We start from the raw sequence: 16,507 nt of genomic DNA on the forward strand, positions 1-16,507 counted from the left end.
CTCCAGCCTGTCCAGGTCCCTCTGGCCTTCTAACTTCATGGCTTGGCTTATTTTGTAAACTGGATGCAGTTTTACCAGTAGTGTTCACATCAGCTCTGCAGACGCAAGTGAAATTCTATTTTCATTGCCATCGTTGTGAAGAAATATACATACGTTAATGTATAACATACAGTATTATATATATTATATATAATATTAACATACTGTTGACCATAATTCATTCCATTAATCTCCCACATAAGTTTCTAAATGATTTATTTTAAGTCTGCAAATAGCTTTGAGTATAGTCTCTGCTTCTAGAGACATGACATTGCTTTTGACTGCATTAAGTCTATCAAGTGTGGCTAACCAAAGCTTAGTAAAGTGTAATAAAGACTAGGGACATGTCAGCTGTCTTACTGCTTGGATCTTCTATATAATTAATAGCTGCCTCCTGTCCGAAATCTTGTAGGTAGGATTGCAATTTTACATGGAAGTATTTTGCTCCTTGCTGACTGGCTTGCTGAAGGTACCATGTCTGATCAGTTTAATTTATTTAATATAATTAGAAGACTTTAATGAAAAGATGAGTAACTTTGAGGATATTAAAACAGCCATTCGACAATTTACTAGTATTATATTGATAGAAACTGGCACCATTTTTTCTGCCTCATCAGTTTCAGAACTTGACTAGCTAACCCTAAAATTTCTTCTGCATATAAAAGAAAGTTCTTAGCTTCATTTACTTTTTTTCCCCCTCCAGCTTTCTTTTTTTTTTTTTGTGATTATCCTGAGAACACTTTGAAAATGTATCTTATAAATACAAAGAAGGACTGTTTGCATAATCTAGTATCAGTTCTGAATTTCATGCAAATTCAGATCAAAAGGAAGCAACACTGAAAGTGCTGAAAATTTCTATTACAAGTATTTTGGTCCAAAAATTAACTGCTCTTTCAAAGCATAAATTTATCATGAAAATGCCTCTGTGATTGCAAGAATCTCAGTATCTTGTGCCCTGATCACAAGTAATGTTGATAAGGAGGGTGATGTTTTTTCAAGTACAAGAGAAGAAATAAATGCTATAGAACTTAATTGTAACTGAGAAGTAAAAAACAAAACAAAAAAAAAACAAAACAAAACCCAAAAACGACAAAAAAAACCCAAACAACAACAACAACAAAAACCCAAAAGGGGTAATATGCAAAGAAAGAAGATTATGATGACCAAAGAACCGAATGAAGTGATATTCTATTGTTTAGTTACCAAGGTTTCAAATTTTAATTAGCAGTTACTTGATTATGGTATGCTAAGTATCCATACATGTAGTAATTGTTGGTGTAAGGTTTGTTCATCTAACAAAAAAGAGGCGAGGCAGACACGAGAAGCTGGAAAATAAGGCCAGGGCAAATACAAACCAAAAATGATGGACACTTGGCTGGCAACTGCACCAAACTATGTAGGGAGCTGGAGCATCCCCACCTTTCCATATGGAAGACAGACTAAACACAAGTGACTGGTCTTCAGGCAGCATTTAACTGGATAAAATTCAACAGACTGCAGGGAAAAGTAAATAATTGTTTCCTATGTAGGAGTTAAAGCCCCCACATTATGAAAGACAGGAGATATGCACAAAGAGGTTAGTTAGGTAATTTTTAGGAAATATTGAGAAAGGTTCTGGATTACTTAAATGAGGCTGGTAGCAGTAGAAGTTTTGACCCTTTCACATCTCCATCTATTTTCTTCTTTAACACTGAGCTATAACCCTCTGTGAACCTCCAGATGCACAAAGGTGTTGATGTAAGTATTTGGGTATAACACTGCTACATCATCTACGTCTTTATTATAAAAGCAGTTGAGGACATTGTTTACATCAGTTAAGGAGTCATCAGCATGAAATATTCTACTGTTGTTTCTGGTTTTAAAGCCTATGACTACAACTGAAATATTTCAGAGGATGAATAGTCACAGAAAATGCCAAACAAAAACATTACCTGAGAGAAGAGAGAATGGTAAAGGTCTTCCTTCAAAAATACACCCAAACCATGTATCTAGTTTGGAGGGTACAAGTTTTATACACCATAGAAGAGTTTTTTCCTCTTTTTTTTTTTTCTTCTCCTCTTCAAAACCAAACAAATCATTACTGTGATTTTTTTTTTTTGGGTGTCCAAAGAAAAGTTCCATCAAGTAGAAAAGCAACAGATAGGTTTTGAAAAGAAAAGTATCACCTTAGCTAGCAAGTAACTTCTAGAATATCCTGTAATTTTACTATCCTACATAAATATCACATGATGTGGAGAAAAAGTGGACTTATATCAGGACATCAGATAAGAAAAGAAAGCCCACAGGGACAGTTTCTGTGTCTGCCTTGGCAAGTGGGATGTGTCTGAAGGAGCTGTGGGGTGTCCAGGGGCAGACTCCTCTGTCTGAGGAAGTCACACCAGCCTGACATCAAAGTCACTGGAGAGGAACAGACACTTGCAGGACATGAGTCATACAGATGCTGTACTGTGAGTGTAGGGTGAGACATGGTCTGTCCAGTAAGATGACAGGCATTTCACCCAATCCCTTTTGCCACATTTCCCCGAGTTTAAAATATGACTAATGCTTGCTTTCTTCTCCATCATGTTGGTTGATCTTGTAGGCACAACCTGCTAACAGAACTGTTGCTGGTTCCACATCTGTGCAGCACAGTGTGGAAGGGACTCCACACCTCATACAAGTCTTTCTAGAGAAATAAATAAGAACTTTGTTAAGAGTATTCCAAAAACCAAGCATATACTGGAATGCCCTTAACTTCCACACTAGCCAGCTCAAGCCATTCTAAGTATCATGAATGAGACCTAGAAAAGACTGCATTATGCCAAGATACATGAAATAGTGCAGAAAAATGTCATATTGTTGCTTTTTATTTGCTAAAAATAAATGCTTTCAAACGTTGATAATTTGTTTTGGTAGGAATACAATATGAAAATCCTAACAGCATCCTGTGTAAAAATATCTAGTTTTAAAAAAAGAAGTTAATCTCATAACCATGATGTTTTACCTGAGAGTTTTATGACGGAAGCCAGAATCACTTACATGACATCTGGAAAGTGTTATAAATAACAAATCATGACAAAGTTGTTCAGCTGTGATGGTTCCAAAAACCTTAAAATTTATTTGCCCTACTGAGTCCGTCACTCTCTTCAGCAAACTAAACAGGATTTTACACTTTGTATTTCAGAAACTTACTGTTCAGTCTTCCATCTCTACACGCAGTTCCCATTGTTCCTTGAATTGCAAGAGATACATCTCTTGGTCCTCCGATGATTCACCAGACACCTCTTTCTTATACAGTCTAGACAAAATTCCTTTGCCAACATCATCACCCTTGAGCAGTCCTTCACACATCTGATCTTCAACACTGGGCAAGATAGGGATATACAGTCTTCCAGTCTGAGGATCCCAATCTACTAATATGGTCTGTTCATGCTCTTTCTCTGTGAGGACCTGTGCTATTTTTTCCAGATGAGGATAGGATGTCTGCCCAGATTTTTCAGTATCCAAGTCCACCAAGTTGATATGAGTCTCACCCAGCAATTCATCTGCTACATCAACCATATTCAAATTAAATTCCTTTTTTTTCTGTCCCAAATAAGGGTCTGCTGCCCCGACCTCTAGCTGGGGACAATATGGCTGTCCTGTTTTCATATTAAACAAGTCCCCCAAAACAATCTGTGGCTCACCTAATAGTGTTGTGGGGCAAGGATTCTTCTCCTCTATTTTCTGACTGAGACTGAAGTCTTCAGCCCTTATATCATGTTCATACTCTACAGTCTCTGCACTTTTCAGTCTCAAAGTATTCTTTGTCCCAGCCTGGCCACAAGATGGCCAGTTCCCCGTTTGGTCCTGTTCTGCTACAATATCCTCTTCATGTGAAATATCAAGCAGCTGTTTTGTTTCCAGCACTTCTTTGAAAGGCAAATCCTTCCCTTCGGTGCCACTGTAAACAGTGTAGTAACGAGGACTTTTCCTTTCTGATAGATGACTGGATTCTTGAGATGGCTTGTCCTCATCCACGTTAACAGTGATAAGGTTGACCGCTATTTTTTCACGTGGTATGAAAACCATGTCCTTGCATTTGTCGGTGTGGCGCCATACCTGGAAATGAGTGAAGTGTAGTAAAAATACCATCTTGCTGCTTCTTACACTGTCATGTACTTTTAAAACATAAGCCTAGGCTATACCTTTTAAGCAGGTTATTTCAGTTTAAGGAATAAGGAAGTTCATCATATAAACCTCCAGCAGTGTTAATATGCTCCACTTCTTTTAATTCTATCTGAAGTAAAACTATATTATGAACAGCTCCAATATCCCATTTCTTATCTTCCCCATGTCAAAATAAATCATCTACTTAAATAACAGGAATCTTTCTGAAATGAGTAATATTTCCAACAGGATTAAATACTGTATGAACAGTCACTTAAGGTAAGTGCAATAGAAAATCAACAACCAGAAGCTGCACTTTAGTGCTTTCAGGCTTGAATGGAAGACTAAGACCACTCCTTGATGTACTAGGTAGTCTGAAAGCTCCCCCAGGCCAAGAGTGCTGGATGAAACCAAACTGCTTATTCCACCTCCCCAGTTCCACATCAAAGTGTTCATTCATTACTGTAATTGCATGTTTAGGGTTGAGCAGCTTGTTTAGAGATAACTGTGAGAAAGCTCTGCTGGGATCGTGAGCTGGAAACCAGTAACATTTCTTTGACTTTATGTGATTCTTTCTGAAAATGAAAAAACTTTGCAGCTCTAAGAAACTTGCAAACATTTTTAGGTAGAAAATGTGTTTGGGCTCTCTGAAAAACAGAATGTTTGTTCACACATTTTTGGGTGTTGGGAAATGGTGCAGTATTTGAAAGTATTCTTGAAATCCAGATTAAATTATCTGTATGATGCACACATGCTAAATCCATCAAAATCATAATTAAGTGGAAAAATCTGGCAATACCCAGTAACAGTCCAAGAAAACATCCTAGTGCTTCTGTACTGTTTAATTATCTTCCTTTCTTATTTCTGAATTCAACAAATTAATAACTTTTGTTCACTGAAGCTCTACAGTGCTTCTTCCTAGAAAAATTTAGTGAATGCTGACTTCCTAACAGAGCTTCCCTCAGTGCACCTCAGACCTTGATTTTGGCAATGACTCTTCCCAAACAGACAGCTCTGTTCTGATCCTCATTAGCTCTGGTCAGTTTTTCAGATCTAGTCATCCTTTTAGACACAGTTGCTAAATTGAGTTACTACTCAATTTTTCTTGTATTTAATAACCCTCAATGTGATGTTCTTTTCTTGATCTGAATGGAAACTAGACCCTTTATTTGAAGCTAATCATTGTTTCCTCCCAGCTGACTTGGAGGCCCAGAAAATGAAGAGCTCTGCATGTGTGTGCCAAGGTTGGCAGTGACCTCCTGCAACAGAGAACACTTACCAGATTTGTTGGATGTTTCTGTTTGCTGACATGAATATACCTGTGCACATAATAGCATGTCATTGAAATAAAAAGGACAACCAGCATGATAGGCAGAACATATCCAAATACGGTTGTTATAGTCTCATCTGCTGTTTTATCTGTTAAAAGAACAGAAGTTTTCATTGTACTGAACAACTTTAATGTATTCAAATAGTAATATATGCATTCACAACATTGCTTTTTGGATATAGGATGCAAACATTTTAGATAAAAAAGGAATTTGCAGGAAATTTTAAACAAAATTACATTTGAGCTACAGGACAAATTTTTATGGTTACCTAAACCATATATTAAATCCTAAATAGAAGGAACAACACCTTCATCAGGTTCTCCAGTTGCTAACTTCAGACTGATCCAGCTTTGCCACTCCTAAACCTCATTCAAGGAGAAAAAAAAATTTCTCAAATCACTAAGACTCAAATAATGCAGATCCTCTTCTTCAGAGGCACTGAAGTACCTTCCAGTCAGTAGATCCCATCTATGTCTTACTAAAGGCAAAGATTTTTTCATCAGTACAAGTGCATAGAGAGAGGAGAAACAATACTAACTTTAACTCTCAGGATGGAGAATAGAAAACTCATATCACCCTGATTTTTTTCTAAATTGCATCTTCTTTTTGTAATTTGTCAGCTTACACATACCTTGCAAGGTCACAATGCAATATTCTTTGGAGAATCCACTGTGCAAAAGTGGTGTGGTGACATGTATCTGTGCACTGACACAATAAGCTGTTCCAGGTTCTAACCAGGGCACAACCAAGGTGTTGTTGCTGATGGAGAAGAACCACTGGAAGATATAAAATATTTTTTTTTCCCCTTTAACACTTCAGTTACAGAAAGGCAAAGATCCTGTATAAAAAAAGTGTCACAAGCACATAAATTTTCTGGAAAGAATAATGATACTGTAAGAACAGCCAGCTGCATCCTTTTCTTCTAAATGCAATTAAACATCACATCCTCTCTGAATATTTTACCTTCTGTTCAATCATTATTCTACCACTACTGAATAATTTCACGCTTCATATGAAGTAGGACAATGTGCCACCACTAACTCACATTCTCATGCTGATGTTGTAATAGGGCTAAAGCATCACTTCAGCACTGTCCTGATACATGGGCCAATGAAAGCCACATGGCAGCATTCCACAGAATCTTTCAAATTGAGATGTTCTGGTAAAGATAGAAGCCTAAGAATAATGGGTGTTATGTACACCCTGGAGTCCAAAGTAAATTGTTATATGTCAGGCATCTTTATGTAAAAAAAATCCAACCAACAAAACAAAACAAAACAAAACCCCTTTCTATACCTCTAACCACTAATCTTTACATTTTAATATTCCTTTTGACAGAAGGTGACCTTTTTGGTGTAAAGCTTCTGTCTCTTTTCAAGAAATTCAGAGATTTGTCAGACAGAGGTTGCACCTGAAGGATGGGAGCAAAACAATGAATGTTTTTGTAACTGACCACTGAACTCTTCCTCATCTACTGTGTTTCTGCTGGGAACTACTAATGCTAATGAAATGGAAATCTGCAGAGACAGACAAACAAAGATGTTCAGATGTGGTGACAAAGGATGCACTTTGTCACGATGTATTGTGAGTACTGCCAGTAAATTGACTGGCTGGGGAGCAGCCCTGCTGAAGAGGTCTGGGGACAGGCAGCAAGTTGAACACGAGCCAGCAAAGTGCCCTCACAGCAAAGGAAGCCAACAGCATCCTGGACTGTGTTAACAGGAGAAGAGGGAGAAGGAGGGGAGGGATTATCCCCCTCCATTCAGCACTCATCAGAGCACATCTAGGATATAGTTTTGTTCCCACCAGTACAGAAAAGACTGACAAACAGAAGCGGGTTTAGTAGAGGATCACCAAGATGGTTGGACTGAAACACTTGCTCTGTGGGGGGAGGCTGAGGGACTGGTGTTTCTTCCACCTGGGGAAGAAGGGATGGCTTCAGGAGGACCTAACAACAGCCCCCAGGATGATACAAGGAGGTTATCAAGAACACAGAGACAGAATCTTCACAGTCCTGAATGGTGTGAGGATGCAAGACAATGGACATAAGTTCAAAAAAGAGGTTCAGATTGGACATAAATAAATACGTTTTCCCTAAGAGGAAAGTCAAGCAATGGAAGAGGTTGTACAGTCTCTATCCTTGAAGGTTTTCAGGAAGCAGCTGAACAACCTTTGAGCAACCTGGTCTGAGCTCAGAGCTGATCCTGCTTTGAACAGGACTTTGGACTAGAGACCTCTTGAGCTGTCTTCCAGTGATCCTACAGTTCCTGTAAGGCTACGAATCCTATTTGGTTCTTGCTGCTACAGACAAAGCACATTTGAAGAAGCAGAGAGCAGAGATGTGACAGGTGCAGCTCTAGAGCCTTGTCAAAGCTTACCCGCTTCTTCGTTTTTCTGTTGAGGACAGACACGTTGTATTGCAGGCCCGGGTACACTTGAAGCAGAGATACAGATTCTTCCTCAGGACTTCTCTTCCACTTCTCAGGAGCAGTCAGCATGATTGAAATAGATTTCTCAGTAGAAGATACACTTACCATGGGTGGATCAATTTTAGCTGGAAAAATGAACATGTACAACAAGCAGTGAAATGCAGCAGAGGCACGCTGATTTGACCATGTAGTTTCTTAAAATGGATGATATTAAATTTTTGTAATGTTTTGAGGATCGTAAGTAGGACTCAAAACAATTCAAACATATTGATAGAAAATTATTTTATCAGATAACTAAGAGCATCTTTACAGTGAGAAGGTGAACAATAACTTGGAATTTTGCCTAAGAATTCCTGTGACTTCACAGGATAAATGACCTTGAAACTCCATTTGCTAAAACAAGCTAAATTACCAGTATGTTCTCAGATTATAAGATATGATACATTGTGCTCTACAGTATGGTTACTGTTTAGTTTAATAGAGTCTTTCCAAAATCAAAATTCTTTATACTGTGGATGTGCCACAGCTTTTATTTGCTTTCAGTAAATCTTTACCATACCATAAAAGAATATTCAGTGTATATAAGACCATATATGTAACACACATATATCCAAATTCTAATTGTGATTATTTCAGGTACTTCTGCCAAAAGCATAAATGTGAAGCAACTGCAAAAAAAATCTAACCTCCTGTCAAAATTAAAATACCATATGCTATGAAGGCACTATGAAGTCTGAGCACACAGTGTTAGTCAAGGCCACTGAACATCTGGCTGTGTGATCAGCTTTCCTTACTGTCTGTAAGAGGGTTGAATCGTGTGGTCTCCATCCAGTCAGAGCACATCCCATTTAGCAAGGCTTTAACGCTCGCATAGTATTGTTCTTCGTAGTCAGAGGTCTCATTGGAGAGGTCACACCATGTTCTGTTGATATTCCTGCATTCTGGCTTTCTAATCCATTTCCCAACACCGTATCTATATTGAAAGAGAAAGGAGCTGTACAAAAGGTATATTTTCCATGATAGTACTCATCTGAAAATACAGCACAAAACCTGATGTTACAGCAGATAAAACAGCTTGCCTGTTCCACAGAAATCTGTAATTTCAAGGAACGCCCAACTTCAGCTGAGATAAAAGACAAGATTTCCACAATTTTTTAATGAAAAATAAATCAGAGTAAGCCCTATTCAGAAAAGGTCATATGGAACTAACTGAGATGTTACTGATACCAAACTAAGTCCAGTTTTGCTTGCACAGAAGAGAGATCTCTCAACTTCAGTCTCCACAGCTTTAGTTTAAACTCTAAACACACAGTAACAGACTCAGGATAACTATTTATACATAGAGAAAGAGTTCTGTCAGAATGGTCAGTGGCTCATCCCAGTCTATGGAGACAGATGATGCTCAGGGTGTCCAAGAGGAGTAAACAGGAGACTACTCATCACTAACTGTTACTTCTTTTTCTAGTTTACAAGAAAGACTCCATTGGAATACAATGAACTTCAAATCATTTCTAGTTGAAAAAGTGGCATACAGCTGCTCCCAGAAATACCTCAGTACTGGCCAGCTTTTATACACTAGTAGAAGAAATCAAAATTTCCTTTGAAAATTCCTGCCTGGATTTGCTCAGAAGCTCCTGATCCTCAAATTCACACTATTAAGAATTCCATCTTAGCTGCTAATTAGTAAGGGTGTGTGGCAGCTTCTGCATTACTGCAGGACAGTATCACTCACCAGTATTTTCCACCTATCTCAAGGCCTTGCTCTCCCAGGTAGCAAGAGGCACATATAAATATTTTTGTATTGAGTGTGAAAGATGGCCATACCTACGTCTACAGACCCTTCTGTGGACCAGTTGACCTCGCAGAGTCAGCACAGTGAGTGCTCTCTGAGCCTTTTACCTTCTACATAGTTACCATTCATTCCATAATTACTGAGCACTCTCCCCTTTGCTAGGAGGTGGGCTATGTCACTGCACTCTTAGCACAGAGGACAAGATCTGAGCAAAAGAGGTTGCAGCTTCTGCCTGAAGAAGCAACTCCTTGCTTTTTTTAGTAGCCAGTTCAAGTTACAGGAAAATTCTGGAGACCTACACTTGTTTTAGTGTCATGAAAATGTTACTAGATTGAGGGAAGCATAAATAAGAGGCAAAGGAGCATTACATCATTCATGACAATAGTGCTGCACCTATTTATAAGCTAAACTTCCCGCACTGTCCTTTAGAGTGACCTAGTGCTCTCTCAATGGGAATAACAGAAATAGATTCTGGTCCTCACTTAAATTCCTTGATATCCAGAAAGGTGCAGATCTTGAAAATACAAGGGCCTGATTCCAGTCACATTACTTGGTTTTCAACAATACCCGATAACTTCAGTGGATTTACACTAGAGAGGGTTGTGAGATCAGAAGAAATCTGTAGGGGCTGGGTCTGTAAGAACAGACCAACAAAACACTGGGTGCTGTTAATATTCTATTAAATACTACATCTTCAGATTCATTTAAATTTGTACAGAAGGCTCGTTTATACTGAAAGCTTCAATATTGCACCCTACACCTCTTTCATAGGAAGAAGGTCTCCTTATAAATTTCTTTAATGGGATCTGAAGTAAGCAGTACCAGAAGTAAAAGTTTCATATTGCTTAAGTCTACCCATATTTTAGTTCTCCTTTCTTTATTTTTAACCATGTGCTTTATCTTGCATTAAAAAAACAAACAAAAAAAATATTTAAAATGCTAAAATAAAAATCAGCGAGAGATAAAACAGTCAAGCCAACTTACACTGAATACTTCACCTTGTAGAGTACTTCATCTCCTGTGCCTTCTGGTGCTGACCAGTGAAGGACATTCTTCATGTTTACAGATTCGAAATGGACATTCCTAGGGTTGGGCAAAGAACAATACAACTCTCCTGAGAAAGAAAATAAGAAAGGAACAACATATACTAAGAATCTACAGATGCATATGCTTCCAAGATAACCAAAAAAAGGTACTTATTTTTAAGTAATCTGTAAAATTCTATATACTGCCTTTCTTATCATTAAAAGAACAAGATTGTTGGTCATGGAAATTAATTTTTTTTCAAGTGTCCCTAGCTACTGCAGTCCCAGATGCCATCTATAGGAATGTGAGTTTTCTTCAGAAAAAATCGCTTTCCTATTTATGACAGACATTGGCATGGATATATCCAGGGACTGGATGGTAAAGGTAGAGAAATTTGGCCTAGAAGAGGCACACTTTTTAAATTGTAAAGATATTTGAATATAAAAACAATTTAACACTGGAAATTGTAAAAATATCCTTAATGTTTCAGCAGAATCTCACTGTAGCTGAGTGGACTTCTAAGAATCTAATCAGGTATTTTTAAAAAGACATGTGGAGTCTACTGCAAATACAGAAGTATGGCTTCACACTGGAGATTCAGCCAGGATGATCACAGGAGCCCCAGCATCGTTTGATCATGTATGTTGATACTCCAGAAAGTCTAAAGTGAACTCCTGCTGTTAGGTCACTCACTTAAACTGCTGTTCATTGCACGAGCTTTTGAAATTAATAAACATGCAAGTCTGGGGCTCTTGAGATATCCTTTCATATCTTCCTAACACACACTTCTGATATAACAAATGTAATGGAGATGCTCACGTTGCTAAATTACTTGCAAAACAGAGGCCCGTGGGCCTAGGGTCAGAACACTGAGCTCCAAGTTGTGACTCAGTCACCAGGACCATGAGGACTGTGCCCACGGGAGCGACTCCGAGCCCAGCCCTGAAGCTGCAGCTGCTGGGACAGAGCTTCTCCTTGTGACTGGCCACAAGAGCAAAATGGGGAAGAGAAAAAGTGACTCTGTGGTTCTTCAGGAATTTTCAAAACCCCAAGTTCTTCCTGCAGGGATGCAATTCTAGTTCTTAAGATGACAAAAAGCGACAAAGAAAGGGAGAAATAAAGCATATTATCAAAAATAGTGGGGACCTGTCTGAATTAATAGTCCTTGATCTTTGCTACTTCCTTAAGCAGACCTTAAGGGTTTTTTTTTGTAGTATATTTCACTATTACTAGAGTAATAGTGCTCACCCTCCAGTATACACAATATATAGTTGCTTTTGTAAGTAGAAGTCACCACCATTTTCCTAATTAGCTCGCTGACTTCTGGCTGTCTTTGAGTCAAACAGTAAAAGCTTTTCTCTTCAATACATTCATTGAAACAATTTCCTTGCAATTCTGTAGAGACCAATTACATCAAACCGTCTCGGTGGGAACTCTGGGTTTTCCAAGCCTCTACCTGCACATTATAGTGTTCAGAACAACCTCTAGTATATGCCTGCATATGTATCTTCAGATCACAAGGCAATTTATGAAGGTTATTTCTAATGCTGCTCTCTTTTATCTCTAGCACTTAGCTAGTGTTCAGTGGCTTTTAAATTTTTTCTAATCAGAGAACAAGTGTTGTCAATTATAGTCCTCAGGGTAAAAAGAAGCAGGAAGAAATCTCCAGGTATCTGCTTTACACTAACATTTGGTTCCAAGTGGGAGATATAGACCCTAGAAAATAGAAGGTTTTTATTTCCTCCAAATTAAATGTCCTCTGACACAGCTTTACGTGAAACTAAGCCAAATGTAAAGATAAAGCTGCCCAAGAGAGCCAAGAAAACAGCCTAAAACTGGCAACATCTGTTCAGCAAAATAGAGAAGCTCCTAAACCACTCATGAGCATGCGACTAAGAACCAATCAAAACCAGCATTACATGGACTACAAGAAATCATTCACATATCAAGTTTCATTCTCTATACCAAATCCCAGCACTGAAGTGTATGAGACTTCAGGAAACCCATTGAACTGCTTAAACAGCAGCAGATGAGATTTGTCTCTGGTAACTTGGGCTCTGAGCAAGGCATCTACTCTGCAGCGGTGAAATGCTGGGGTCTGAACCCCGAGCCCTGAATTAAGGTTGCCATATGGGTGATTCCCACAGCCCTTCATACAGAGGTGGTGAGTTTGCCTTATAGCTCCCCCCCAGGGTGCGGCCGGCCCTGCAGGGAGAGCCATAAGGGAAATGAGCCCCAGGGGTCCCGCAGTGAGTTGACAAAGGTCAGGTGTCTGCTTGGGGATAAAAGCTGGGACCACTGGCAGGGAGTCAGGAGTGTCTGTCTGTGGAGGGCACTCCCCAGAGCTTCCTGGTTCAGGGCAGACCTCCTGACTCTCCCTGGAGCTGGGCCCTGGTCTGTTTAGACCTTTGTGATCGCAGGCGGATCGGGTGAGAGTTGCCATGTGGGCACCTTTCTCTTATGTCTTGAACTGGCTGGTTTGGCTGTTTCCCATGCCAACTCAGGGCAAACTCGGCTCACTGTTTCTACTGCCTGTTGTGGGCCGAGTAACATCTTTTGTGGGATCGTTGGGGGTAGTGTCAGTTATGTACCAGCTGATTGATCTGTTTGTACCCCCAGCAATCATTCATGGAATGTCCTTTTTGTATACAATACAGTCTGTGTATTGGATTCTCTTTCTGCTGGTGGTATCATTTTTGTTGGGCCTGGTCATTGGCAAAACAAGTGGTCATAAAAAGAAGAGGAAGATAAACTCTTGCAGAGTTAGGCTTGACCAGACTGGGTGCATCTCTCTCCCTCCAGCAGAGATGGTAGTCAAGCCCATCAGCCTTCATCTCTGCTTTCTTGGTGGTTAAACTTACCAGAGACATACCTCGTCCAGGGAGGAGTGGTGGGGAACACTCTAAGTCTTTACATGAAAAGGATAATCTGTTCTCCATGTCCACCATGAACAAGGAGGAAAAGGAATGGAATTCAGTTTCAGCCAGAACGGAAGCATTGGGAATCACACGTTGTGGGAAGAGGAGTGACGTGACGATAGGTCACCTAGGAGGGCTGATGTATCTTTGAAGGGCAGATTAGAGAAACATCTGCCAGAAATGACACTAAGTTAGCTGATTCTGCCTAGGGGTAGGGGGATTGACCAGGTGATCTCTTAAGGTCACTGCCAGCCCCATTTTCACAGGCCTTCTTATACTATCTGATATTATTAGACATAGAATCCTTTAGGTTGGAAGAGACCTTTAAGATCATCAAGTCCAACCATTAAGCCTACACTACTCTGCTAAAACAGAATCAGAATCTGTCAGGGTTGGCAGGGACCACAAGGATCATCCAGTTCCAACCCCTCTGCCATGAGCAGGGACACCTCCCACTAGATCAGGCTCCCCAGAGCCTCATCCAGCCTGGCCTTAAAGACGCCCAGGGATGGGACCTCAACCACCTCCCTGGGCAACCCATTCCAGGGTCTCACCACTCTCATGGGGAAGAACTTCTTCCTCACATCCAGTCTGAATCTGCCCACTTCCAGCTTTGCCCCATTCCCCCTAGTCCTGTCGTTACCTGATAGCCTAAAAAGTCCCTCCCCAGCTTTCTTGTAGGCCCCCCTAAGATACTGGAAGGCCACAACAAGGTCACCTTGGACATCTTATACCATCTGGCTTCACACTGTGTAGTGAAAAACTTGGCAGGGGTACTGTTATATCAGATGCAGGACAGCTAGAACCAACCCTAACAGTTCACTTTTCACACTTCTTTTCTTTAAAAGTTTTAGCAATATATACTGCTTATCTGGAAAATCCATAGTCACTGAATTGATCTGGCTGGAGGCAGCCAGCTCAATCACAGACAAGGGAAATTTCTTCCATTGGTTTTCTGAATAGTTTTTTGTTTTCCTGTACCTTTTGGCATTTGTTTATTCTTGCATAAAAACATTTATATTCCCTGAACACATTTTAAAGAAGTAGCAAGTCATGCATTTGTCTGTTACATTAAAATAATTTTTAAACTAGTAACATGCAGAGGTGTTTTTTTTTTTTTTTAAATATCCCTCCTCCCAGTGTGGTTTCTGCTGTGGTAAATGATGTTTCAAAACAAAAACACTGACTGAAACACTTTAGCCAATCTCAGCCTGCAGAACCCACAGACTGTATCTTTACAAGATCTAAGGCATTAATAACATTGCCAGCATGCTCCTACCTGCCCCCAGCTCAGTGTGATTTGGAAGGCAGAGGGACTGAGTCTGTTAACTCTCCACTTGCTGCAAAAGCAGAGATCTGGCTTCCATTTCTGGTCTTGCCCCTTTAGTAAAGGTTTCTGCTTACTCTTACAACAAATCGTTCAAGTTTTTTTATTCCTCATCTCTGCATCTGTAAAACAATAATAAAACTACCATATTTCACGTGAAGTATTTTCAGTTTGTACAAGCCTACATGAGAACAGAAATCAGTCACACATGTTGCTTTGCTAGGTTTAGTCTGTCTCATCGATACTCTGCAATGGCTGTCATCACTTCCCAGTATAACAAAGTCACTTTATTTTTTGCATGGAAAAACCTCGAGCCCTTATTACTGTCTTTGGAAATGCTGTAAATCAAACCCTGAGTAATATCATTCTTTACATCTTCATGACTCTGCACATCTGGACTGGAAAGAAAGTAATGATACAGGCTTGCAGACTTCAGCACCACAATGAAGAGCCACGTCTTGATCTCAGAGACTCTCCAAAAGAGACATGACTTAGCCTGAAAACAACTTCACATGTGAGTGAAAAAAAACAGTGAGATTATTCACATGAGTAAAAGATTGCATGGCAGGTGCCTCCTCTTTTCTTTCTGAAAGTGTCTGCAGGGTTTGGACACCTGGAGAGCTTTAATCACGTAGAGTTCCCTGCCAAGTATGTGCCTTGCTTGAGCTCGTGCTCTTCAAAGCTTGGGTTTGGTTAAAGCCCTGTCTATGGACCTATACAGACACACACACACGTATATACAAATACAAGTATAAACACACATAATTTCCATGCTGCAACTATTATCTGGTCATTGTATCTGTCTTCCAACTGCTAGGAGGCACCGTTGCCTATCTCAGTGACAAACAGCCGTGTTTAATGTCAGTGTAGCAGAATAAACACAGCTGCGACGACCTGTGCCCTCTTGCTATAAACAATTTGTTAACTTTTCACTTGAGTTGGGTAATCTAGCAGCTGCAAAGCATAGAAATACCTAAATACATAAAAATGTAGACATTTCTTCTGTACAATAGCTAAATTTCTGGGGTAGGGCATGGCTACATGGGTATAACACCAAATTATCCAACAAAATTAAACAAAGAAGGTCACAGGGCTTCTCAAGACAACTGTAAGATATAATTTAAGACAGTGAGTGATGTGTAAGGCATTCAGAGAGAAAGATGAGCCTTACTGCAACACAGCTTTTCCCAAAAGCCACAACAGTAAAACCCAGGGACGACTCCCGTATGATTATCTCCGAATTTAAAAGAGGAACTCCTTTTCTGACAGTGACAGAGACTTTGACTTCAATTGCTGTTGTATTTTCCTATGGAAAAGTGACCCTTAGGAGCACCTCTGATGTAAGCAGATCCTTTGTGCTGGGCACCAAATTTACAGGTAATGCTGCAGACACTTTCTGTGTTTAACCATGTTGAGCTGTCACTTCAAGACCATGGATCTAACCCATGAGAGCCTTCCAAACAGGCTGAGTCCCTGATTCACATTCTACCACTGGGAGTTTAGACTCACTAGTGAAG

General features: G+C 39.7%; 1 protein-coding gene across 1 annotated transcript; it reads right to left on the reverse strand.

Annotated features, from left to right (window-relative positions):
- Window positions 1-3,213: 3,213 nt before the first annotated feature.
- IL20RA (interleukin 20 receptor, alpha) lies at window positions 3,214-10,825 on the reverse strand. Its single transcript, XM_008935338.1, has 6 exons — window positions 10,704-10,825; window positions 8,722-8,900; window positions 7,877-8,052; window positions 6,130-6,274; window positions 5,447-5,586; window positions 3,214-4,119 (listed from the first exon to the last, which is right to left on the reverse strand). The coding sequence occupies exons 1-6, from the start codon at window positions 10,775-10,777 to the stop codon at window positions 3,214-3,216; spliced, it is 1,620 nt and encodes a 539-aa protein (XP_008933586.1). The 5' UTR covers window positions 10,778-10,825.
- Window positions 10,826-16,507: the final 5,682 nt, after the last annotated feature.

Source organism: Merops nubicus, unplaced genomic scaffold (assembly GCF_000691845.1).
Source record: "Merops nubicus isolate BGI_N331 unplaced genomic scaffold, ASM69184v1 scaffold45640, whole genome shotgun sequence".
Taxonomy (NCBI): Eukaryota; Metazoa; Chordata; class Aves; order Coraciiformes; family Meropidae; genus Merops; species Merops nubicus.